At 42.5% G+C, this 26,469-nt stretch overlaps 1 protein-coding gene across 6 annotated transcripts in view; it reads left to right on the top strand.

Annotated features, from left to right (window-relative positions):
* Positions 1-268: 268 nt before the first annotated feature.
* ADAMTS16 (ADAM metallopeptidase with thrombospondin type 1 motif 16) overlaps positions 269-26,469 on the top strand; it is a 157,569-nt gene continuing 131,368 nt past the window's right edge. For 3 of the 6 annotated variants that reach the window (XR_014261726.1, XM_082454359.1, XM_082454363.1), the window contains exons 1-3: positions 269-1,367; positions 1,454-1,559; positions 8,003-8,328. Coding sequence is in view for 5 of the 6 variants with exons in the window: in XM_082454359.1 (XP_082310485.1) it covers positions 1,236-1,367; positions 1,454-1,559; positions 8,003-8,328 (564 nt within the window). In the remaining variant the exon portion in view is untranslated. The remainder of the gene's footprint in view (positions 1,368-1,453; positions 1,560-8,002; positions 8,329-26,469) is intronic. The other 3 variants (XM_082454362.1, XM_082454361.1, XM_082454360.1) reach the window with 3 other exon arrangements.

Here is a 26,469-nt window from a genome sequence, read left to right as displayed (position 1 = left end):
GCTAAACTGAATATCAAGGACACTGGAACCACGGAGCAGGAGCCCAGACTCCTCGGACCTGCAGGAGGGAAGAGGTCAAGGAGAGCGGGAACAGTCAGTGGAGAAGAGTGGTCTCAGGCGGGACACATGCCTGAGAACACGCACTGGCACAGGCGTGCACTCAAGTTCCAGCGCACACACGTGCACGGGGGGGACACGCAAGCCGACACTGATGCACATTCGCCTACACCCAGCTCATATACGCGCGTGCTCACACACACATGCCATCAACAGGTGTAGAACACAAGCTGAGCTTGTAGCCGGGCCGGTGGACGCGCCTCTGCTGCTCCCTCAGACTCCTGGCGCTGGTAGCACAACGGCGCAGTCCCCGGCCTGGGCCGGCACCAACCCGCGACCGCAAAGCCTCCGCGATCGATGGCAGCCCCGGCACAGGCCAGTCAACTGCTGCCCAGATCCCGGGGCCAGGAGCGCAGCTACATCCCAGGAGGACGAAGCTTCCTCGACCCCCCTCGTCCCCCATCACTTCACAGACTCGAGAGAAAAGCACATTCGTGTATACTCAGATCCGCGCATCCCTAAGGAAGTCCTGGCACCCCTGTTTCGCAGCCCATCTCCCCACGGGGTGGGAAGGCGGACCCAGCGGGACCCAGGCGCCGTTCTGCCGCATTCCGGCGGGCGGCAGGTGTCCGGCCATTGGATGCGCCGCTCCGGCCCTCGGGAGCGGGCATCGGGAAGAGCGGGGCGCAGCGCGGCGAGATGCCAGCGCAGCCGTGCGTGGACTGCAGGTCCGGGGAGCAGAGCCGGCGGCCCGACCTGCTGACTCCGCCGCCCCGCGCTCGCGGCCCCCTCTGCACCCGCGTGCCCCCGGGACGGCCCGCGAGGCGCTGACCGCGGGCCAGCGAGCGCCCGGGCTCTCCCCGGTCCTCCTCCCCTCGCGCCTCTGTCGCCCCCCTCCTTTCTCCCCTCGCTTCCTCGCCCTCCCCTGCCCTGCCCTCGCCCTCCCCCTCCCCCGCTCTCCCACGGTGCGGGCGGGTTCTCCGCCGCCGCCCCCGCCGCCGCGGCCGCCACTCCGCCCCCAGCGCGGCGCGGAGCCGCAGTAATAACCCCGGCGCGGGCGGCTCAGTGACTGCGGGGCCCCGTCCTGCGCGCCGGTCGGGCTGGTCCTCGGTGCCCGCTTGCACGGTCGCGCGGCTGGGCAGCATCCCGCGGCCCCGGGCCCCTGCGAGCGCCCCTGGATGGAGCCGTGCGTCCTCGCCGCGGGGGCGCAGCGCCGGCTGCGGGCGCAGGGCGCGCGGGGCAGCCCGGCCATGCGGGCCCCCGGCTGCGCGGCGCTCTGCCTGCTGCTGCTGGCGCAGGTGGGTGTGCAGGTGAGTCCCCGGCTGCGGGGGCAGGGTCCCCCGAAGCTCCCCTCGCGCAGCCCCCGTCTCACCGAGGTGTCGCCGCTGTTTTCCAGCAGGCACCTGCGTGCGCCGTGGGATCCGCAGCGGCCTCGCCGGGGAGCCCGAGCGTCCGGCGTCCTCCTGGCCCCGCGGAGTGGCCGGGCTGGGTGGAAAAGGGCGGTAAGTGCGCGAGGGGGGTTCGAATCCTTGCATTGCAGCAGCCTGTAAACCCTCTAAGGCTGCTTTACCAGGCTCTGCAAATGTCCGTAACTCTGGAAATTCTCTGTAAGGTGCTGCCGTGCTTCTTTCCAACCATAAGAGCGATCGCCTCTGAGTCAACTTTCACCAATATTTATATTGTTTCCCTGTAAAACAGAAATGGCTTACCAGCGTTATTACCATAAACATTAGGGAAGAAGGCAAGGGAATGTATTTATTAAAAAACAAACAAACAAAACACACACACACACACACACAATTAAAGAAGGAAGAAATAATCTAGGAGTTGTATTAATGTATACACAGCAATTATAAAGAGCATATTATTATAAAGAGCTTATTATGCCTTTCTCCATCCCCTCGTCCCCTCCCCCTCCTGTTCCCCCTCTGGCCTTTTAAAATGAACATCCTTCACTGTCAGAGCAGGGGACAAAAAGACAGTCATTTTGCTCAGTATTTATCACCTTAGTTTCAAAAAGGATGGTCTTCAAGAGTTGGCAGAATGGGTAATTAGCGTTTTATGACGTCACAAACAATGTCCAAGTCCTGTGTCATGATTTGCCAAAAAACAAGTCTGATCTTTGCGCAATGTGTGGTTTTACTTGCAGTGCTCACAAGCGGCATTTATCATTTCATGCCTCAGGGGATGGACCTCTCTGTCCTGAACTGCTTTTAGGTAAACCGGAAAGCAGGTGTGGAACGTCGGTTGCTATCGGGTTTTTAATCTGAACGCAGTCCACTGGCAATTGCTAAATATGAGTACTTTGCATCAATTCCAACAATGCATTGCCATCTCAAATGTTATTAGTTATTAGAACTAGGTTTTATTATCCCAACATATTTTCAGAAAACCTAGAAAATTTGAGTTGATAATCCAGAATTTCTAAGTGTAGTTTCTTCATCTTGATAAAATTCCATAAAGACAATCATTTAATATATGCATTAATTATTGAAATTCTCTCCTCCCGAGTGCTGTATGAAGAGTCTATCAATAGTGATAAATCCGATGAACGCGGGAACATAGGAACTTTTCCGCGACCACCAGAGGGCGCTAGATGTAAATGATAGAAAACGTTTAAAAATTACTTGTCACTATGTATTTGCAAGAGAAAGTTATCTATTTAAAGCTCACTTCCTTGGGCTTGCCCTTGTCTTCTTTAATGTTTCTCTTACGATTCATTCTAGTATGTAGTTATTTATATTGTAGTTAGTTGTCTTCCCCTACATAAAAAAAAAAAAAGATTTTTGTGAAAATTCTAGTTTTCTAAAATCATGAAAATTCCTGAAGGTCTCAGGAGAATTTTCAGAGTGTTTTCTAGTAGTTATGGGGTTTTCTGTGAGGTAAGAGCATTAGAGATAGAGAACCACTTCCAGGAGGAGAAGCCAAGACTTCCTGCCCAAGGGTGCCCTTCTCCTTGGGAAGAGCGTCCTGCAAGCTGGACTCCAGCCTGGCAGGCATGTGGCTGTAATCACCTGGCACCTCAGCTGGTGTCACAAGCCCAGCGTTCCCATGACAACCACTTAGCTCGCTTGGTCAGAACCTCAGGGGGAAGGTGGGAGCCATCATCATTGAGGTTCTAGCCTAGTGGCCACACCACTCCCTCATCCCTCACGGTGCAGGTGTTTTAGGTCTTCAATTACAAAAGGCTAAGGTGAGAGAGTGGGTTTCAGTGGAAAGCTTTCACACGACCAGAGAAAGACTCTTTCTTCTCAGCAGTGTTACCTCTTTTGACCTAGGATAGCAGATGTGGAATAGACTTTGTGTGATGCTGTGGTTAGTTTACTGTTGGATGTCTGGGTATCCCTTCAAAACCCAAAGTTGCCTTTGAAATACCTCTTTGGCCATAAGGTGTGTTTAACACATATTTCCACCTATATTGCCAGTGATCCTGGGAGTCTGGAGTAATTATGCAATAAGAAAGAGAACCCCATGTGTTCTGTGAGGCAACAATAGATAACTTCATTGAGGTCAATTCTATTTTCAGACCTTCAGTACATGCATTTCATTTTGGCTGATTCAGCATAGCTTTTCCTTAATAGGAGCCTTGAATGCTTTTCCTACAAATTTACCTTTGTCATAATAATAGCGGGTCTTGTTAAGAGCAAACACATAGCACGAGTTTGTTAACTTTTAAAAATCTAGAGTAAATTAAGTTTCCAGGTCAAGAGTCAGAAATTCTTTAGAACTTTGTTTCATTGGACATGAGAGATCTGTGTTTGTGTGTGTGAATTTAAAGTATATATTGATTTATATTCACACATTCACGTGCCTTGAGATGGGGCAGGTTGGCCCAGGGATGTGCTAGTAAATGTTTAACAACAGATTCTCCAGGCCTCTGATTTTGTAACATTTGCTGGTTCCCATGGGGTAAGTACTCCCACCATGGCTGATTTCAAGCTATGGATGTGATACCATTGAACACAGAGTTAGGACTTGTGCAAAATCTGTTCTCCACAGCTGGTACCAGCAGCCCCTAGCATGCTCACAGGTGCTCCACATCTCATGCCCTCAGTTTGGAACTGGAGTCTTCCTAGACTTGATGCTGTGGTCAAAACACCTTTTGAAATGAAGTAGATCAGGGTGCTGACTGAAGCAGCCATGTGTGAATTTCTCCTCCTTAGAAAAACCTGTGTAGGACCGAGGTCTTATTTCAGGGATTCTCAAGGATCAGGAATCTCACTAAATTCTTTTTTCTTGAAATCACAAGCCGGTAGTTTGTGGGATTACAATCTTAAAACATAAGCTCAAGAGTTAGTTTAAAATTGTCATTTTATAGCAATGATACATTGCCTTCTGCATGGGGAGAAGCTATGCTTACTTTGTTCATTCATTGAATTCTTTAGCTATGACCCTTTTCACATTTATTTATACACAACCAACAGTGCATATCTGCACTAAGGACTGCTCTTTGATGAAATCAGGGTTTCTCTGCCTTGGCACTCTTGACCTTTTGTTATGGGAACCTGTTCTGTGCATGGAAGAATGTGTAGCAGCCTCCCTGGATTCACCCACTACATTCCCAAAGCACCACTATCCCCTGCCCTTTCGTGAAAACCAAAATGTCTCCAGACATCCCAAGTGTCTCCTGGGGGCAGGGGTGAGGGGTAGCACCCCCCGCTGAGAACCACTGGACTAAATTTTCACCCATGTGCACCCTCATTCTCAGAAGGGATTGTTAACTGGTTACAAGGAGTGGCTTTGCAGTGGTTGGAGCTGGTGTTCTGGGCAGGGTCAGGCCAGTTCTCCAGAGCTGATTGTTACCTTGTCAGGAATTTTGTGAGCTAGTGTGCTGAAAATCAAAATAGGTAAACTTGGGTGAAATAAATAATATTAAAAACAAGATTAAAACACTGAAAACTCATCACTTCACAATTCTTTAAGTTTTGAGTTTACGTATTCTCTTGAGGTTCTTTGCCTGTATTGCCTCTGTATGGTGGAAATACTTTATAATGGCGTGCTACCGTGCAAACCTCTAAACTCCGTGTTCAGTGAGGTCACTTGGTAATTGAAATTAGCCATGGTGGGAGTATTTATACCAGGGAAATTGGCAAATGCTTTCAACCAGGCTACCCCATGACCCCCACCCGTAGCTGGTTGTGAAAGATGTACCAGCACAACATGTGCGTTTCTGTACAAGAGGCTTAAAAGTTGTCATTTTGAAAAATAGATATTATATGTCTCCCTCCCAATAAAGGGTAAAGAGTGTATGCCCTCCAAAGTAAAGGTCGTAAAAATGACCTTTTAATGGTAATCATCTTTTTATGTGCAATACATCTGCTCATTAGCGAGTGTTTGGAACAGTCCACATGCTTTGTCCTCATTCCACAGCCTCTGTTGGGATGGAAACAGGATAGTGTGAGGTGCAGACACTCTCTGAGAGCCTGCAGGGCAAGAAGAAAGGTATTAACAGGACCACGACACACCAGCTTTTCCCCTGAGTCCAGAAAACCGGGGATGAGGAAGGTGGTTTGGAAAAATGCAAACTAAATGAGCAAGTGCTTTTCACTTTTTTTTAGGAGTAGCCGGGAACAGACTGTGATCATATACTTGCACCAGGCACATCCATTCCTAATTTGTTTCCCCCTATATTTTTTTTATCATTGCATAGAATTTAAGCAGATTTGTTTTACTTTCTCATTTTCCTAAGTAAAATATGAAATGATCCCAATGTATTTTGCCTTAGCAGACGCAAGTGCCCTGCTTTGACATGTATTTCCAAGGTTGGTTGTCGAGTTGCCAGCCAGAACCTGCTGCCTGTCTAATGTGCATGGGCCACAGTTCACCAGTTACCTGCATTGGGGATGGGGGGCAGGCCTGTGGGCCCAGGAGTGGCCCTTTGACCTGAGGAAACAGGAAGCCTGGGCTCAAACAGACCATCGCTAAGCTTTTGGTTATCCTGCTGCCTGATGGGTTGGCTGCCGAGCCTCTGACTCTCACCTTGCCGTGGGCCTCGGCCCAGGGGACTCTGGACAGTGCCTTTCCATCCCTGGCCTTCTCTGTCTCTCCCAAAGCCAAACACATGCCTTTTATAACCATCCCCTGGCTGCCACCCTCTCTGTTCCAGTGTAACCTTTCAGATACCTGCCAGGATGGCCCAGGGACACGTGGGCAAGTACCTATACCAAAAGAGTTCTGGTTGTGAAGAAAAATTACTTTCTGCAGAAAAAATAATTTACCTGAGTACTGTTCACTTATGACCAAATAGCACTTCTATAGGACGCTATTTTATTTTATCACATGGCTCCAAGAAGCATGTCCAACTCATGCTAAAGGCCTGGTTATTAAGTATCTAACAGAATAGTCTCCCGAGAGCATATATTGGTAATAAAAGGGGAATATATATAATTTCTTAGGATGTTAGAATCAGGATGAGAATATGAGAATCAGGTCTTGTTATACACGTAAGGGGAAGCTGCATTTTGAATCGTTAGGGACTTTCCACCTCAGTGTAGGGCTAGCCCTCTGGGGCTTGGGTCTGACGTCCATTTCAAAGCCATCTCAGAGGAAGCTTGGAGAAAGCCTGACATCCTGTTGGCCTGTTATTTTCTGGTGTTTAGACAAAATGCAGGCGAGGAAGCCGGCCCTCTCCAAAGGTCCATCGCTGGCATGCAGATGGAGACACACACAAGATATGTTTAAATATCTGAAAGGTAGAAGCCAAGCTAACAGAGTGTTAACTAAAGTATTTTGTAGCCTCAGCTTTGACAAATCTACCTTCGCATGGTCTAAAAGTCCAGGTTCGAGTTTAGAACGTGGCGGTGCAGGAAGATCCTACCTGTGGCGTGAAGCCCACCCCTAGGTCTCTAGCCCATGTCTGTCCTGCCCGCCCAGAAATAACCTCTCCCTGACCTCTGGATGACAGAGATGATGTGTTAATGGTGGGAATGAAAGGAAGAATCTCTGTCAAAGCAATGAAAACTGCATGATGCTAGAAGGGAAGAAACCTCTTTGGAGAAGACAGCTACGATATTTCGAGAAAGGCAGGTGAGGGCCACCGTCCAGGATTCTGGTGGAGTTACAGATGTTTTCTCTAGACTTTGTACAGAGAAGGGAATGACACAAATTCTCCCCAATGCAAAACTATAAGACTGTCTGTGACGGAAGCCTGGCAGATCCTGTGGGTGCCCCAAATCTGTTAGCTCCTTGGGGTTTTCTTGACTTTTTAAAAATAAATCATGTATTTGAATACATTTTGGCCTGGTATAATACAAGTTAGAATTGGAAGAAGAGTGTGGTGCATGTCTTTGAACAGCCTTGAAGCGTGAAATGCCAAGAAGCCAGGCCAGTCAGAGGCTCAGCAGTGGTTTTCATTCGGAGAAAAGACACATCTGAGCATCTACCATACCTGCATTCTGCCTTTTCTGCTGTAGTTCAGTGATTTAATAATTAAATATTTTAAAACTAAATGCCAAAGAATGGCCATCATATTTGTATTTTTAACTGTTTTCTGAAAAATGATCAGTATTTTTAAGCTAAACTTTCTAATCAATAGACTGAAGATGTTGGTAAAAGACAACATGACTAAAGGAATATTTAAAGCTATAAAAATAATGACATTATAATTACTCTACAGTAATTACTCTGTAATCTGAAAAGCCCATTCTTAGTTTCATTTGGTCTGTAATCTGTTTCTCCTTAGAAGTGTCATAGCATTTGCTGGATTGGTAATAACACATTATAGGAACAACAGTGACTTCCCAAAAGGCCCCTTTTAAGATCTTCCCTTTTAACTCCGATTTTACGCTTTCTGTAGTTCGGATTTGAGGCTGAGTGGTTGTTGACATTTCCTCCATCCTTTTTTGCTGGGTGAAAATACTATCCGGTAGTAAATGATATTCAAAGACTTCCTGATCCTTTTCAGAATTCTGAAATTACTTAGCCAAACCCCCTCTCTCACTTTCAGAGTATGACCTGGTGTCTCCCTACGAGGTTGACCACAATGGAGACTACGTGTCCCATGAAATCACGCACCCCCAGAGGAGGAAAAGGGCGCTGGCCCAGCTCGGAGCTGACTCTCTGCACCTTCGGCTGAAAGGCTTCAGGCACGACTTCCACCTGGATCTGAAAACTTCCAGCAAGCTGGTGGCGCCTGGATTTCTCGTACAGACTTTGGGAAAGGGGGGCACTAAGTCGGTGCAGACTTTCCCGCCTGAGGATTTCTGTTTTTATCAAGGCTCCTTACGATCCCACAAAAATTCCTCAGTGGCTCTTTCGACCTGCAAAGGTTTGGTGAGTACAGTTGTTGCCGCCTGTTGTGAGACTGCAGGGGCAGGGATGTGGGGAAGGGAGCAAGTGACAAGATTTGGGCTCCTTCTCCCATTATTGCAGTACAGATTCCTTTGATCTCTCAAAGCAGGAGGAAAATTGCCAAGCAATGCTTTCTAAGATATGCTGGGCGCTTCCTATCCCCAATTTGGAAACAGCACCCAGGTTCCGCCTTCTGTTGTCGTTGGTCTACAACGATTGTGGCAGAGCACTGCAGTTTGAAAACTGCGTGAGAACTTACGGCCAAGTCTGAAGACTTTGACTTCTTTGGGGATGGTTTTACTCTGACTTACTGGTTACTCTAACTTGCTGGTCACTTACTAGCACTGGAGGAATGTTCTCATCTTGAATAGAACAACAGTATTCAACTGATTGGCCATGTGCTTGAAAGCAGTTTATTTCTGTCATTCTGATGTTGATAATATATTTACAGATTAGAGCATTCATTTCAAAAACAGTGGTGAATCCATGGCAGGGCAGTGCTGGTCTTATTGGATTCTATTAGTGCTTTCTTCATTTTCTTAATATCTGAGTTCGACATTAAACATCCTTAGATGCTTCAGGTGGTCCCCTTTGCTTGGATCCTAGAGTGAGGAACATCTGGCCAAGTTGAGAAGGTACCTAAATCCCTCAGGCTGACCTAAGCTGAAACCTTAATGGCTTATCTTTTACTTTTCTTAGAATATTTCCATAACTTTCAGGAAGGAAAGCTTAGTAGATGCTTAGATTCTTGGACACAAATTGATTAGTCAGACACAGATGAGGGAGACATGACATAAGTAGCAGAGTGAAAATGTGTGGTCCAAACAATAAGATCTTGATCATGTTAAAGGTTTGGCAAATAGATTTTTGAACATTTGTTACATCTCCAGAAAATGATCTAAGCCTGTCTTATTCCTTTCCCTCTTTGAAAAGAGATAATTCAGACTCTACATCTCATAAGGATTTTGTGTACGTGTATGTGAATACTGGATGCTGAAGGCACATTAATAACCAATTCCTTAAAATACTAAATATGTGGAAATGCTATGTCCTGTGATTTTTAAAAAAATATTAACATTCTGCTTTTTAGGGGGAATTCAGTATGGGCTGGGCTCATATCTACTTTCTTTGGAAAGACTTTTGGTTTGAGAATGGATACAATGGGGAATTGCCAAGGGTGGGGTGGTGGTTATTTGGCACACTTGTTAAGCATAAGGACAGTGTGGTTGATTTCTCCCATGCTCTCTCAAGAAAAGTAGATCTTTCTTAATGAAAGAGCTAGAACTCTTCATGTAATGCACTAAAGGAAGATATCTCTTCCTTGGCTTTCTTCAACAAAGGCTCGCTCAGACCAGAAATGGAAGCCGTCTGTGTGGTAAGGAGATGTGCCATGCCCTTCAGAGCACTCTTGGGTTTGTTTGTGGAGACTGGGCAAGGTGCTTTCTTCCCATGAGCCCAGCAGGGGTGCAGGCTCATGGGTGCCCCTGGTCTCTGTGAGCCAAGGCTTCCTAGTGATGGCTGAGCTATGCCCTGGAGTCTGTCCCATGAATAGAGTTGGCTGGCAGCAGCTTGAGATTTCTGGCTCTCTTTGAACTCAATGGGAGTTAACAGTGAAAGTTGTAAATGACAACTACATGAAAGATAAAGAAGTGAAAAGAACAGAAAAAAGACTCCTCTGGATAATAAACACGGGAATGTAATATTTTGGTGACTGCAATAGAAAGCTGTGTGCTTTCACCATTCATCTTCCGAATACATTAATTCCAACTAAAGTGATATTATGTCTGTAGATGGTCACTACAAACATGACCTCAACTAGACTTATGAGTGTGAGATCCAGGGGCATTTGCCATATGACAGGACAAATCAAAGACATTTTAAAGAAGAAAAGGGGAGGATTAAGAAGTCCTCTCTCTTAGCCAGATAATAAAGTTATTGAATGGAAATGCCCCTCAAGTAGTTGCCAAGTCTGTTATTTCTTTCCTGATTGATGGTTACCCCGTCTGTCCTCTTTCAAATCTGTTAACACATGAAGAAAAGTAGCGTACCTTTTGCATTAGATGATGGTTCCTTTTTGTTATTATTGTTCTTCTTGGTTCTTTCAGGTTCTAATTAAAGTTCCAGGTAGATCTCAGTTAAGCATTTTTTTAACTGGGTTTCTGGATGACTCAACTATCTGATGGGAGTCAGGAGTGTGGTTCTAATTTATAGTAAATACATATTTTTAGTAAATACATATTCTTAAAGAAGAAATACAAAACTAAAATGAGCATTTTACTTTGAATATCTCATGTGAATAATGAATCTCATGTGCTTCAGAAGTGTGTCTCACTGGAGCCTGTCAAAGTTGCATCCAAGGAGTGTATTGTCTGATGAGACAAGCAGGGAATAGGCAATTTTACTGAAGAGTGATAAAATAAGGACAAATATGGGTGCTTGGAGAACTGAAATGAAGATGCCTCACCCTACCTCGGTGAGAGACGGCAGCATCAGGGTAGGTTTCTGGAGGAAATATTGTCCAAGCTGAATCCTTATTGTAGAATTGGAATGTGATACTCATGAATGGAGGAGTAACAAGCAATCTCAGGGAAGATGATGGAGATCAGTCAGGCTCATGGAATCCTTGATAACACCATCCATGACTGCTCAGAGGTATAATATTTGTATATGAAGCCCAAGTATAGTAAACTAAATAAGGTCTGTAAGCCCTAAAATGACGTCTAGAGTCATTCTTACATTGCCACCAAGTATATTGATTCAAGATATTTCTCGTTTTGCTAAATAAGGTTAATAAAAAAAAATAGTATCTGTTATACTTATGTCTCTACCAAAATGACATCACAAATCTGTTCTGATTACCAATCACAAGCACATAAATGTGTGTCACACAGCAGGTGCTTTTCAATACTGGTTAAACGATGGATAGAATTACTGGGTTTCTTACAGTGTAAGAAACAATGATGACAATAACAGTAGCAGAAGGAACAGTAATAAGTTACTGAATGTTATTTGCCAAATACTCGCCTAATAGCTTCCCATTTGTTATCTCACTTAGCCTAATGATAACTCTAAGAGATAGGTACTATCTTTTTAACAGCTTTATTAAGTTATAATTTACATATCATAGAGTTTCACCCCTTGAAAATGTATAATTCAGTGTTTTTTTAGTATATTCCCTGACTTCTGCAAACATCACCACAATCTAATCTGAGACATTTACATCACCTCAAAAAAGAAAAAAAAAAAAAAACACAGTACAGTCCAGTCCCCCCCATTTCTCTCAAACCCTCATCAGTCCTAGGCACCCTTTAATCTGTCTTCTTTGTTTATAGATTTGCCTAATCTGGCCATTTCTGATAAATGGAAGCGTACGATACGTGGTCTTTTGTGACTAGCCTCTTTCACTTAGTATACCGTGTGTTTAAGGTTCATCCATGTTGTAACATGTTTAAAGACTTCATTATTTTTATTACTAAATAATAATCCTTTGTATACATATGCCGCTTTTTATTTTAATGCCTATCAATTGATAGACATTGTTTGTATTTTCTTTGGTTGTGTGAATAATGTTGCTATGAACATTGGTGTACAAGTTTTTGTGTAGACATAAGTTTTCATTTTTCTTGAGTATTTACCTAGAAGTGTAATTACTGGATCCTATGGAAACTCTAAGCTTAACCTTGTAGGAGATTGTAAACTGTTTTTTCACAGTAGCTGCACCATTTTAATGTCTACCCAGCAATGTATAAAGGTTCCAGTTTCTCCACATTCTGGACAACACTTGTTCTTTTCCACCTTTTTTTCTTACAGACATCCTAATGGACATAAACTGGTATTTCACTGTGGTTTTTATTTGCCAGGAGAGATTATCGGTTGACAGTTTTGTTGTTGTTGTTGTTGTTGTTGTTTTGTTTTGTTTTTTCTTCAGCACTTTGAATATACCATCCTACTGCCTTCTGGTTTCCATTGTTTCTGATAAGAAGTCTGCTGTTTATCTCATTGTAGTTTTGTTATACTTAAAGCATCGTTTTCCTGTTGCTGTTTTCAATGTGTCTTTGTCTTTCAACATTATTACTGTCAAGTGTATAGGTGTGAGTATCTTTGAGTTTATCCTTCTTGGGATTATATGAGCATCCTGAATGTTCATATTAATATTTGTCTTCAATTTGAAAAGTATTTGACCATTGTTTCTTCAAATATGTTTTTTTGCTCTTTTCTCTCTCTCCTCTCCTTTGGTACTCCCACTATTCATATGTCGGTGTGCTTAATGATGTAGCAGGTTTCTCTGAGGTTCCATTCATTTTTCTTCATTCTTTTTCCTCTGTGCTCTTCAGATTGTGTAATCTTGATTGATTGATCTGCAAGCTCACTGATTCTCTGCTGGCAGTTCAAATCTACTGTTAAGCTTCTGCAGTAAATTTTTCATTTCAGATATTTCACTTTTCAACTTCAATTTGGTTCTTTTTATAATTTCTCTTATTCTGTATTTTATGAAACACTGCTATGAGGCCTTGCTTTAATTCTTTTGATATAGTTTCCTTTGGTTCTTTGAACATATTTATAATAGTTGCTTTGGAGTGTTTGTCTACTAAGGTAAACATCTGGGTCCCCTCAGAAGCAGTTTCCATTGCCTCTTTCTTTTCCTGTGTATGGGTCACACTTTTCTGTTTTTTTGTGTGTCTCACAATTTTCTTGCTGAATACTAAACATTATAGATAATATATTTCAGCAACTCTAGATACTTTAAGACTGACCACACACCACCACTCCAGTGCTTGTTGCTGTTGTTTTCTTTCTTACTTGTTTAGTGACTAGTTCAGTGAAGTCTGTTTTCCCTGAAGCATGCAGCGTCTAATGTTGCTTCTCAGAGAGTGCAACCTAGGGCATGTGCGCAGTATTTCGGACAGCCTGTGCTGATCTGCTGCCTCTATTGGTATCACAACCAGCTGTTACCCTACACTAACTGCTAGGTGATTGCTTCCCCCCCGCCCCCAACACACTTGGGCATAGATTGCTCCATAGTCTAATTTGATTATAGAAGAACTTTGCAGGATTAGGATGCTGCCAGGTTTTGAGACTACTCCAACACCAGGAGGAATCTTCCTCTTGTCTTTTTCCCTGAGTCTCTCCACTAAACTTCTAGTCAGTGTACAGTTTTGCTTATTGTTATGTATATCATGGAACATCAACCTTCTCTTAATTGCTTGCAAGTAAGATACCCATTACTTTTGGCAATACCGTTAGACATGAACTTTCACACACTCTGTTCCAAATATAGTCATTCATTTTAAGTGAGCTTCTTGTTCTTAGAGCTTACTTCTTGCTTCTCTTCCTGGGCAAAATGTGTGTGCCACTAAACAGGAGCTGGGACTAGTAGTATACTTCTCCTCCCAAAGTGACACCCCTACTCTATGAGTGGAGCTCTGGGTGGAAATAGTAGCTCCTGGTCTTCTCTGCTTTTGCTTCCTGGCTTGAAATATCTACCATACAAATGTTCCTGGTTGGGGATGTTCAGGGATCCATTATTCTCAACCTGCTGAGTGTGGAGTAGAGCTTCCATCTTATAAGCAGGGGCTGCTTAGCACAAGGGAAATCAGTTCTTATGACCATGCCTGTCTGGAATAGAGCTTCTGCAATATAGAACTGAGGGGATAAGAGATGTTGGTGCTTTGCTTCTCCTGACTTGAAAATACAGCCCTAGAATGGGTGTTGGGTGGGACAGGGAGCCCTGGTCTTTTTAGAATATACCTAGAATAGAGCTCTGTCACATTGAGCAGGGGGAAAGGTGAGCATGTGACTAGACCATGGCTCAAATGTCTCCAAATTTTACCATTCTTTTACAGATTTACTAAATTTAATTAGATAGATGATTTTCCACTTTTTTTTATTGGAGTATGGGAGGGATAAATCAGAAGCTTGGGATGAACACACACACACTACTATATATAAGATAGATAACCAAAAAGGACCTACTGTATAGCACAAGGAACTCTACTCAATATTCTGTGATAACCTATATGAGAAAAGATTTTCCACTTTTTATGCCCTTAGGACAATTTCCAGAGACTTCAAATGGGGTGTGTGTGTGTGTGTGTGTGTGTACAATTTTCAGCAGGAAAATGGTTGTTTCACTTGAGAGAGGATCTTCCACATTCCTTACACTGCCATTCTGGAAGTCAGTCTCTGCTACACGCTATTATTAACATATTTTGCAAATCACTGCCCAAAGCTATTTTATTATCCCCATTTTACAGATGATTCCCTAGGTAATTCTTGAAAGAGTGGGATTTTGACCTAAGTTGACTGACTTCAGAAACAACACTTTAAATCACAATACTATTTTGCTTCCCTTGATCATGAGGTCATTGCTGCACTACAGGGACCTACAAGATCATTTATGTGGATTTCCATTGCATCATCCTTGAATACTCTCTAAAGTGTAATGATGTTTGCATTTGGTTTCCACCTCAATGCCACCTTCCTCAGTATCAAGCCCTCTCTGAACTTAGTAGGCCCATTTGTAATATATCAGGCCCTTATATTAAAAAACATGAATTCATTCCATAATTATTTATTTATAGGTTTGGTTTTTTATACCAGACTGTGAGTTCTTGAAGAGATATTGTTTTATTCATCTTCGTATCCCCAAGTTCCTGTTAACACAACCTAGTTCTCTTTTTTCTTGCAGTGAATGATTGTATTTCAAATTAACAACCAAAAATACTACATCTTCTCAACCTCTATTTTGAGATATGAATAAACGTAAAATTCATTTTATAATTCATTTCATATGATTTCCTTCCGTGACTAATGTCAAATAATCTAAATTTTCTTTTGAAGCACAGTTTATTCAGAAGTGGTCTAATCAATAAGATTTCTGACAAACTATTTTTAAAAACCCCCATTGTCAATACTTTAAATGAGGTTTCTTTGGAAATATTTTCTGTTGCATGTAACAGGATTAGATTTTTTTAAAGGATTTCATGCACGTTCTGTACTTGGATTAGTACTTTACCAAAACAATTAAATAAAGAACAGCATCAAATCTATCATCTGTCCTTGGCACAAAATCTGCCTGAATTTTAGCTCCTCTTGTGTAATTGTTAAGGCATTAATGCATAGGATACATATCACTTCTCCTAAAATCTAATTATTCTCTTGCTTTCAATAGTGTTGGAAAACTTGTAAACGCCACAGTTCTCAGTTCAGTTTGAGAATTCCCTCACTTGGTTGCAGACTTACTTGTGGCCCTGGTTTGAATTGTACTAGGTTTTATTTCCAGAGAACAACTCCAGGGATTCTCTGGAAACTCTAGTCATTGAGAGTTTTCCTAAAGCACCCAATAAATCCTTGGAAACTGTCTGAAATGTTGCCAAGTTTTCAACTGACTTTGAAAAATGTTCTTGAGCCAGGAAAATAAAACAGGAGCAGAAAGGAAGAACCAACACAGGAGATGGCTAGAAGGGCTAATCTGAGTTTTAACAGAAAAGTATCACTGTCTGAGGAGGGCAGTGATGGCATACCAGTTGAAAATACATCAGGCTTAGGAGACATGCAGGAAAATAGTAGAGAAAATAAGGTTTTTGGATAAAGTATAGCCAAAGTTATTGATTATTAGGAAATTTAAAAGGTGGGTTTGGGGAACTAATTGAAAGTACTGAATCATTACATGAATTTCTGCTAATTACTTAAGAATAAATATAGTATAAATCTTTAAATTGACAAAATGTAATACACTTCATTATTACAACTAGATCAAAGTAACATTTATGAGATAATATTTTGTACTTGTTATGACCAGATTTTTCTCTTAGCTTACCATTAATTGTAAACAGAAATGAGATGATTAGAGAAATTTAAGTATAAAATGTATGGTTTTGTTCCATTTCCCTTATTTTTCAAGTGATGAACCTGAGAATCAAAGAGGTGGAGTGGCTTGGTCAATATTACAAAGCCAAGTGGGGTTTAGGAAGGTCTAAGGATGTATGTCTTTAGGTTCTCTGTCCTGCGATATTTTCACTGAAACAAACAGGATGCTATTACTTTTCATTATAGTGAGGGATCAGTTGAAGACTTTAAATGTTGGACTATGTGCCAGAGATTTTAAAGATAAAGCAAGGGAGTCCTTGCTCTGGAGGTGTGGGGCAGGTGGCAGTGGGAAGAGGACAGAGCGGCAGGTTTCCTTCTGGTTAGTGTTTGGTGTCCCTGATGCCCTTTGTTGGGAATCACATGCTTCCACTGTATGGCAGCTCTCATATGCACAGTCTCTACGGCCAATAAAATATTTGCTGTGAGGGTCATCGGAATGGTGCTTATCTCCACAACCAGTATGACCAGGATTTTCTCCAAGGCCAAGATTAGCCTGAGAACAGCCATGTGATCCCCTTGGAGGGGCAGGAATGTGATCCCTGTGGTCAATTCCTCTGGGGGGTGACTCAAGTCTAGGATTTTCCAAAGGATAAGGATACTGAAACCTACATTTTCGGGAGTGACTGTTTAAGAGAAAGTCCAGGCCAGAGAGAGTACAAGAGGAGCCCAGATGAAACCAGACTCTTAAAAGCACGATCCTGCCTTGCCTGAGGTTCAACCAGAGCAGTCTGACTGTATCTGCTTAACACACAGGTAACATTTTTCTTCTTAAATGTCACTTTCACCACGAGGACCTCCCTGATCCACCCCCATCTAAAACCACCTACTCGTCCCCCTCCACACATACCTCCTATCCCCTTCCCTATCATATCTGTATTAATCATATTCCAGTTAGGAAACAGAAACCACACAAATTCACTGAAAAGAGAGCATTAATACAATGCATTAAGTAGGTATGAAAGAACTGAAAAAAGAAAAAGAAAATACCCAGATATAACAGGGTAGCAAGTGCCGGAAGCAGCTACTGGACCTAGAGCTGAGGGACTGAGGGAAGAAGTTGGGACTATTAAAATTTAAATGCTTGGAGCTGGGCTCAAACCCCTGAGTAGGAGGAGCTGGCCAACTGGTGCCAGGACTGGGAGGGGCAACTTGCTGCCGGTTTTTTAAGTAACCTGTAAACTGCAGTCAGCTGCTGTTACTAGAATTAACTGCCACTGCCAGGATGAAGCCAGGCTGACAGGAACAGGAAGCAGACAGGAAGTCCATGTTGGGCACACAGGAAGTCCACAGGGGCAGACAGGAAGTTCACAGGGTGAAGACAGGAAGTTCACAGGGTGCAGACAGGAAGTTCACAGGGCGCAGACAGGAAGTCCATAAGTACCAGACAGGAAGTCTATAATGAGCAGATAGGAAGTGCACAAGTCCACAGCGGGCAGGCAGGAACAAGTTCTTCCACCTTCTTTGAAATCGGATTTGTAGAGTTCCAGACCCAGTGTCTCAAAGCAGAGTTTAAAAGGGGAGTTTAGAACTGAGGATGGTTTCTTAATACCAAGCAGGCTATCTATGCTAAATATTGAGAGTATAGCAAGGATTTATGTCTGACTTTTTCTTGCTTTATCCCCAGCACTTCCAATAATGCCTGACACATAGTAAAGCCCTCAATAAAAATGTATTCAATGAACAAATTATTTTTTAATGGAGAAACTGGAATTCTGGTGCTTTGCAAAAATCATTTGCACAGCCACTGGTCTGAAGGAGTTGGGGGGAGGAAAAACGAAAAGCCAAAATAGTAGGGACATCCCAGCCCTAACTAGGGAAAGGGTTAGACCTCAAGAAATAGACCTCACCAGGCCTGGTGGCAGGCTAATTCCTGTGAGAGGATGGAGCTGTCAGGCCCATGCATGCAGACATTCCTCCCGTATGATGGGCTATTCTTGCCCTTGTTCCTCACTTGATTAAAATTAAGTCCCATGTGTAGCTTGCCTGGAGGGAGAAGCAGCACAGCATTTCCTCAGTAGGCTTGGAAGTGGTATTTCATGACTTATTACACGGGAATAAATTGGCATTCAGAAGCTCGTGTGTGCATATGTGCGTGTGTGTGTGTTCAGTGTCTGTGAGGTTGGTTACTCTAAACCACTCCTGAAGGAGACATTGGAGTAGCATCAGCTGTAGGCTGAGGCCAAGCTCTGTATCAGAGTGAATTTCTACACTCAGTGGATCTTCTCTTTGCTCATTCTGGACGACAGCTATCCTCAGTAATCCCACCCCTACTCTCAGGTTCCCTGAGCCTCAAAACTCAACTGGAAGCCACTATTTGCATTTGCTCTTCTGTCTATCCTCCAGTCCCCATTTATTCCAAGTATGTGTCATTTTTACTAATTTTGATTCCTTTGTCTAATGATAGCATTCATCCTTTGTCCTCTATTGCACATATTTTTCACTACTCAAGGATTTGTCTTTAATTTTTTAAGAAGAACAACGTGTATTTTAAAGACATTAAATTAAGTAAATCCAGTATTTTAAGTTAGTAGCAAAATCAGTGCTAATTTCATATTCTCTATTTCTGTGAAATTATAGGAAAACTAAATAACATTATCTCATTTGAAAAATTACAATTTAAAGAAATGTAGGCAGGATTCTGTTTTTTTTTTTTTTTTTTGGATAGTTAGTTTACAGTAAATGGGTGTATCCAGTAAGGCATACACTGTCAATATATTAAAAGTTACCAGCTATGAAACAAAAATTAAACTGAGACAAAACTAAAAACAATAACAACAACAAAAACTACACACTGTTACCAGATTTACAGTGACATTAAAATGACTGGTTGCCTTTAGTTTAAAAATGGTACTAAAATGATAGAAAGCTTCAACAGGCAATGACAGATATATCCAGTTCTTCCAGTTTTCTCTCATTGAATAGGAATATCTCCAACCCTTAAGACATTAGAAATTTGTAGTAAGACATGTAAAGTAACATGTAGTTTAGGCAATTGGTGATTTCTTTCAGTATGCAAAGCCTGAGAAAAATATTTGCCTTGATGACCTTAGGGTCATTTCATCATAGTTGAAATTTTCATGTGAATACATTGTATCTTTTTCTCTTAGATGAAAAAGCAGGGGCTGTCCCTTAAATGTGGTAAGGCTGTATTTAAGTTCATACATGTTGGAAACACTTTGAAAGAAGCTTCTTAGTTTTTTGTTTGTTTGTTTTTAATTTTTTAAATTAATTAATTTATTTATTTTTGGCTGTGTTGGGTCTTCGTTTCTGTGCGAGGGCTTTCTCTAGTTGCGGCGAGCGGGGGCCACTCTTCATCGCGGTGCGCGGGTCTCTCACCATCGCGGCCTCTCTTGTTGTGGAGCACAGGCTCCAGATGCGCAGGCTCAGTAGTTGTGGCTCACGGGCCCAGCTGCTCCGCGGCATGTGGGATCCTCCCAGACCAGGGCTCGAACCCGTGTCCCCTGCATTGGCAGGCAGATTCTCAACCACTGCGCCACCAGGGAAGCCCAGTTTCTTAGTTTTGATTGGGCTTGCAGAAATAGCCAGGGCCTCCATGCATGGTAGTTCAAGTTGGGCCCTGGGAACTGTGAACAGACATGGGGAAGGAGGGGGTCAGAGACTGTTCCATGAAAGTTGAGGCCACCTACCTGCACTCCTACCCTTCTCCTACTTCCCTCCAGAGAGCAGCCTCACAGGAGGTTGAAAAGCACAGTTCTGATCTTTCCATTTCCTTACTTGTCATGTGCCCATTGCACTCTGGGCAAAGCCCACATCCTCACTGTGGCTTATGACGCCCTTGGGGTCTGCCCTTGCTTGCAACTTCAGCTTTAGGGAGGAAACTCTCCAGGCTTGTGTGGCACCAACTCATTTCTTTCAAGATAAGGCTGAGCTCCTCACCCCCTTAGGGCCTTAGCAAATGCTGTTCCTTCTGCCTGGAACACAATTCCCATCCTTCCTCCTCCAGTTAAGCATCAGTTGGAAAGACACTCCCATGAGTCATACTTCTTTGCTGCTGCAGATTCCCTAGCAATACATTCATGACTCACCTTAATTTTCTCTTGGAAAGGAATTATTCTTATCTTGCTTACTAGTTTAGTGTTTACCCGTCTCTCCCACTAGATAGCCAACATCCTAAGGGTAGCGCTAAGGGTCAGAATCCCTTAAGGATTAGAGCACCCGCATTGTTCCTGGCCCTTGGAAGGAACGAGATAGATGAGTGGAGGGGTAGGTGGATGGATGGATGGATGGATGGATGGAGGATCCTAGTTTCAGATACTAGTTGGAGAAAGTTCCTGTTTCCAGAGAGAAGGTGCAGTGACTGTGAAAAGCTCTGTCTAGAAATGGCTCTAAGTTGAGTTTGGACAGCATGCATTTCCCAGGCACCACACAGATCCAAGTCTGTATGTTAAGGCTCTGGGAGTATATTTCCATAGCAAAAAAGAACAGAGCAAGTGCTGTTCATATTCAAGTAGTTTCAGAAAAGCCCATCTGCAAATGAGCACATTGCAGTCCTAACCATATGAGTAATTTTTCTAATGACAGAGAGTATCTCTAAATAAATTCTAAATAAGAAACATTGCAACATACTTAGGCAAGAAGGTATGTATAATTTATATAAAGTACAATTTAAAAAACTAAATGGCATTCATCCACCTCTTAGCTTTTTATACCTTACTACACGAGCATAAAGACATTGTAATTGCTGTGTCTCAGTTTCTTGGACATAATCTTTATTTATCAATCTTATGACTAGGATGGATTGCCTATTACACATGACAATTTCTGAGAAATGATACTCTTCCCTCCGTGAATCCTTCACAAAAGGTGAGGCAGCAAGTTTTTTCTATACTAACTTTCAGCAATGTCAGAAAAGCTGACACTTCTCATAAAATAAGAAAAACATTTCCATATTTACTTTGTTTAGTTAGTTAAGATAAATTAAATATTAAGCAATTGATTCATTTAGAACCAAGCTGGTCAACAGCATTTTAGAGCAGCTACAATTTAAGGGCTGTGGTAGTTTTCCAGACCAGCAAGGGGAAGGAAAAGCATGAACTCTCCACATGTGAAGGAAGATACTTACTTAGACATTCAAATAAGAAACAGAGTAAAATGACTCCTTGAGATAAGCAAATGGGAAATTGAATGAAAAACATAGCCTTTGGAATCACACAAGTCTTGTTCAAATCTAACTTCTCTTACTACTAGCCAAATTGTTCACTGCTATCCTTCCGTTTCCTTCGTTTGTAGATAACCTTGGCCTCACAGGGTCACATGCGGATTGGGTGAGACGACATATATATGAAAGGCCTTAGCACAGGGCTCCTAGTAGGAGCTGAGCAAGTATCTGTTCTCCTCAGCACTCCCCCATTACTAAACTATGAAATGTACATTAAAACCTAATTAGAAGGTGACTGCACACATTGTCATGCAAGCAAATTCAAGTGAAGTTAAAGAACCCAGAGGTGGACTTCCCTGGTGGCACAGTGGTTAAGAATCCGCCTGCCAATGCAGGGGACACAGTTTCAAGTCCTGGTCCCGGAGGATCCCACATGCCGCGGAGCAACTAAGCCCGTGAGCCACAATTACTGAGGCCCACGTGCCTAGAGCCTGTGCACCGCAACAAAGAGTAGCCCCCGCTCACCCCAACCAGAGAGAGCCCGTGCGCAGCAACGAAGACCCAACGCAGCCATAAATAAATAAATAAATAAATAAGTGATGTGTGATCACTACACGCTTATTTAAAAAAAAAACAAAAAAAAACAAAGAACCCAGAGGTGGAGTTCCACTGACCTTCAGAGAAGACCCGCAGATGGGATGGGTATAGGATTAGAATACTTTGATATTTACACTAAAACCTTTTGGGTGATTTATTGAAAGCACTTAGGATGATTAAAAGACATATCATTTAAGCAGACAATTTAAAATGCAAGGGACTGTTTATGCACTTTTTAGAAGCATTGCTTATGCCCACACATTTGAAAGAAAGTTGTCCATTCCCAACACCTGGGAGATTACTTTGTGCTTACAAGGTATCATAAATGAGAAAAGTGCTCAGAATAGCTGACATCTTGGCTTTGTATTCCCCCTGCAGCAGCCAAAGGAGCTATAAACCTTGTTTTATTTGCAGAGATTATCTCTAACTGAAGCTGGGGGAGTTTTGACTATTCCCTTTGCAGGTCATCATTAGGTAATAAAATAAAGAGTGATGGATTGCAGAATAATAAGCCAAAAGAGAAGCTAGGATATTTTATAGCACCAGTCTATGTCTAGATGAAATGTACAAGTATGTGTAGAAGACTTTGGAGAATAAACAGTAAATGTTTAAATATGTAAGGACTGTGCTGTGTAAGCACGGCATATGTGGAAACAGAAGTCGTTGTATGTTTCTTAAGAAGGTCAATAATATAAGCCGGCCTTTTCTTAACCATTTAGTACCATTATTCTGAATTTCTAATATTGATTTGACACATACCATAGTTATGTTTACTACTTCAATACATTTTTGTATTTAATATCAATCATAATTTCCTACCTCTGCCTCCAATAATCCAACATGCTGTCCACTGGGGAGTAGTTTATGGGCTATACATTCTAATAAAATTGAGCTTATTAATCCCCAACACTTTCAAGTGTCCTGTTATTAACCCTCTGAAAAGATATAGCAATACGTGTGTCATACGTTCCTCTACTGGAGGATTAGGAGACACTTTGTTTATGAGAATTTTAGAGGAATGACTTATGCCCACATATTTGAAAGGGACCCACAACCAAAGTCTCAAAATGACTACAACCCCAAGCTGTGGTTGGTGCAGAGGCTTTATGGGACAACAGCTTTCTTTGAAAATAATGAAAATACTCTCTACATTGATTTAAAACTTTAAAAACGTAAGGCAAAACAAAGCCCCAGCTTCACTTCAGGCTTGCATTACACGTGTGTACCAGCAGGGGGAGAATGGGCAAACCCAGCTTTTAGCCTCACCAGAAAGGCTGAGTGCCCCGGGAGCCCTGTGCCTCTATATGTATGAAGGAATACACGTGTTTGAAATGATTTGGCCACTTCTGTCTTAAAATGTGAAGTACATTAGGAAGAATAATTTGACAGTTTCACAGACTGCAATTTTTTTAATTTTTAATTTTATTTTTATTTATTTATTTTTGGCTGCGTTGGGTCTTCGTTGCTGTGCACGGGCTTTCTCTAGTTGCGGCGAGGGGGGCTACTCTTTGTTGTGGTGCGCGGGCTTCTCATTGCGGTGGCTTCTCTTGTTGCAGAGCACGGGCTCTAGGCACGCAGGCTTCAGTAGTTGTGGCTCGCGGGCTCTAGAGCGCAGGCTCAGTAGTTGTGGCGCACGGGCTTAGTTGCTCCGCGGCATGTGGGATCTTCCCGGGCCAGGGCTCGAACCCATGTCCCCTGCATTGGCAGGCAGATTCTTAATCACTGCGCCACCAGGGAAGTCCCACAGATTGCAATTTAAATGTAAAAATCTCTTAAAATCCCATCATTTAAAATTCAACTGTTGAGTGGCAGTCTTCAACCATGTAGATCCTAGTATGTTGCCTATATTCATATCCAGCTATGAAGTCCAAGCACATTAATTTCATTTTGACATCAACATGACATTTGACATATCATGTTCCACTGTATAGTTTGCAAATTAATCCTCTCATTTGGCAATTATTCACGGTTCAGATTTCTCCTTTATCTCGTGCACTCTTTGTTTGATCTTGGTTTCAAAGTCAGCCCCAACCAACTTCTCCCTTCTCTGGTTTCAAGCCCTTTCATCTATGCTTTGTCAAAGGTGTGACTGCTCCAGGCTCTGTCAGGGCATGGAGTGGCCATGACACAGCTGTTGTAGAAACGATGCACATGTGGGTAAAGTTGTAGGATCCCTAAGCATAATAGGTAATGTATTCTTATATTTGCCAAACATAGAGACAGATGTATCAGAAAACTCTGGTCGCTATTGCCATCATGTTTAGTTGGATGCTGGTTGGAGAATTCCTTTCACGATGAGCTAACTTTCCAAATTCCTGTGGTGTTTTAATTATCTTCCATTCGCATGTTCTTTCCACTACTTTTTTTTCATGTTAATAATATCACATTCCACATTTCCAGCTCTTGCCCAGACGGGTAGCCCCTGGTAATATTGATACTTTTTCTATCATAGGAAAAGCAGACACATTCTTAGGCTTTGACCTGCTTCAATTTGGTGGTTCTTTGGAAATGGTGGTTCCACTGTTCCCTATAAACAGACAAATGGGGGTTGGGGGACCGTGATGCTTTCATGGAAAGGCTGGTTAACTCACTTTCTTTCTGTTTAAGCTACCAAATGCTTTTCTCCAACTCCTAAACCAGAGCTTTGGAGAAAAAAATCTGAACATAATTCAATGTACCTGGGTACCAATGTGTCACCATTTTGAAAAGGGCTGCTTGCAACCTATGTTCCGTGTTTGGTTGTTATGGAACAAACATATGGTGCATTCTGCTTTTTTACCATAGGAACATGTACATTAAAGTACGTACCAATGATGCAATTTAAATAGTTTCAAATAAAACATGAAAATGCACCATTATAAATAGGGAGGAAAACTGATATTGAAGTGAGCACTTACTGTATACCAGGGCAGGCATTTCTGCACTCAGATTCATTGATGCATTACTTTTGCATTTCATTATATTAACAATATAAGAAGAATCTTTATTTCCATTCTAAATAAGAGAAATCTCAGGATCAGGAAGATTTTGTAGCCTGCCCAAAGCTGCCATCCTACAAGGGACAGAGCCCAGATTCCAAGCCATGTCCATTGGAACTGAGAATAAATGGTGAGCTTCCCCACTAGCACCCTTGTCTCCTCCAAGGACATTCTTCCTCTGTCTTCTTGGAATCTAATTGACTGGTTGGGCAGCACAGGAAGAACTTAGATATAAAAAACCTGTGCCTTTAATCACTTTGATGCCTACATGGGGGACAGCTGCACGATTATGCACAACCTCGCTCAGATGGCGTAATTCCTCCAGAGAATTTTGGGGGTCTTCTGTGTCCTTTATAGCTCTAGTGGTTACCAGGTCACGTGATTATAAGATTTAGTGATGAAAGACCATAAAGACAGACAGACAGACAGAGAACATATGTTTATAGCATTTTTTAATCCAAAACTAATCAAGGAAGGCTACAGAGATTTCTAGTCATAAATAGTGACTGGTCCCTGTAATTCAGACTAATTCACAACTATTGGGCCCTGTGCCTTTCTTACGGATGTGACAGCAGTGTTTCTAACAGCATTATTTCTTTCAGTGTGGTTGAGCTAAAAATGCATGTAGAGAATTGGCGAAAGGGCAGCCTGAGGGTGCATTATGATCATAGCCATAACAGGCTGACAGAGAAATGAATGTCTCACCTGGAAATAACTGAGAGAACTGGGTCCGGGCATTCTCTTTTTTAATTTCTTGTGTGAAGAAAAAAAAATACATAACTTGTCAGGAATCATCCTTGTCAATGAAATACACACATTCGTACTCATATATACTGATTTCAAAAAATTGTTCTTCCAGAAACTTTTTAACCTTCTGGATTATATTTTTTGGGGGGTTGGGAGGTAACCTGAGCATGAATAACTTCACAGGTCCAAGAATTGCCCTATAAATACCAAGTCTATGATCTGACCAGAGTCATGGAGTTCTTGTGTATTGATCATCTTCTGTGTTTCACACTCTTCCCTATATTTCTATCATAATATTTAATCATAGTATTTGCGCAATATCTTACACTTCTGCAGAGCTTGACATGTGGATTTTGAGGGCTCCCTTGGGGACCATGCCCAAGGGTTTCAGTGTGCTGACCTGTAGAAGAGCTGGTTACTTGGGGCCGGGCCTCAGTCTTCAGCAGTTATTGTTTTATGTGCATGACTTATGTGAAAATGCCAGAAGTCAACAAGTCAGCAGATCCCATGGAGTCACTGGCTGATACATCCTTTAAGGCAGTTGGGTGTTCCCCACCCTCCATTATCTATTTGACAAACTCTTTAAGGATACATCCGTTCTAAAAAAAATGTACAGAAAACAGATACACACTACTATATGTAAAATACATAACCAACAAGGACCTACTATAAAGCACAGGGAACTCTACTCAATACTCTGTAATAACCTATATGGGAAAAGAATCTGAAAAATGGGCTTCCCTGGTGGGGCAGTTGTTGAGAGTCTGCCTGCCAATGCAGGGGACATGGGTTCGGTCCCTGGTCTGGGAGGAT

The sequence above is a fragment of the Balaenoptera physalus genome (assembly GCF_965194825.1).
Source record: "Balaenoptera physalus genome assembly, chromosome: 3".
In the NCBI taxonomy this organism is placed as follows: domain Eukaryota; kingdom Metazoa; phylum Chordata; class Mammalia; order Artiodactyla; family Balaenopteridae; genus Balaenoptera; species Balaenoptera physalus.
Note: the sequence above shows the minus strand (reverse complement) of the source record. Positions and strands in the feature narration are given on the sequence as shown.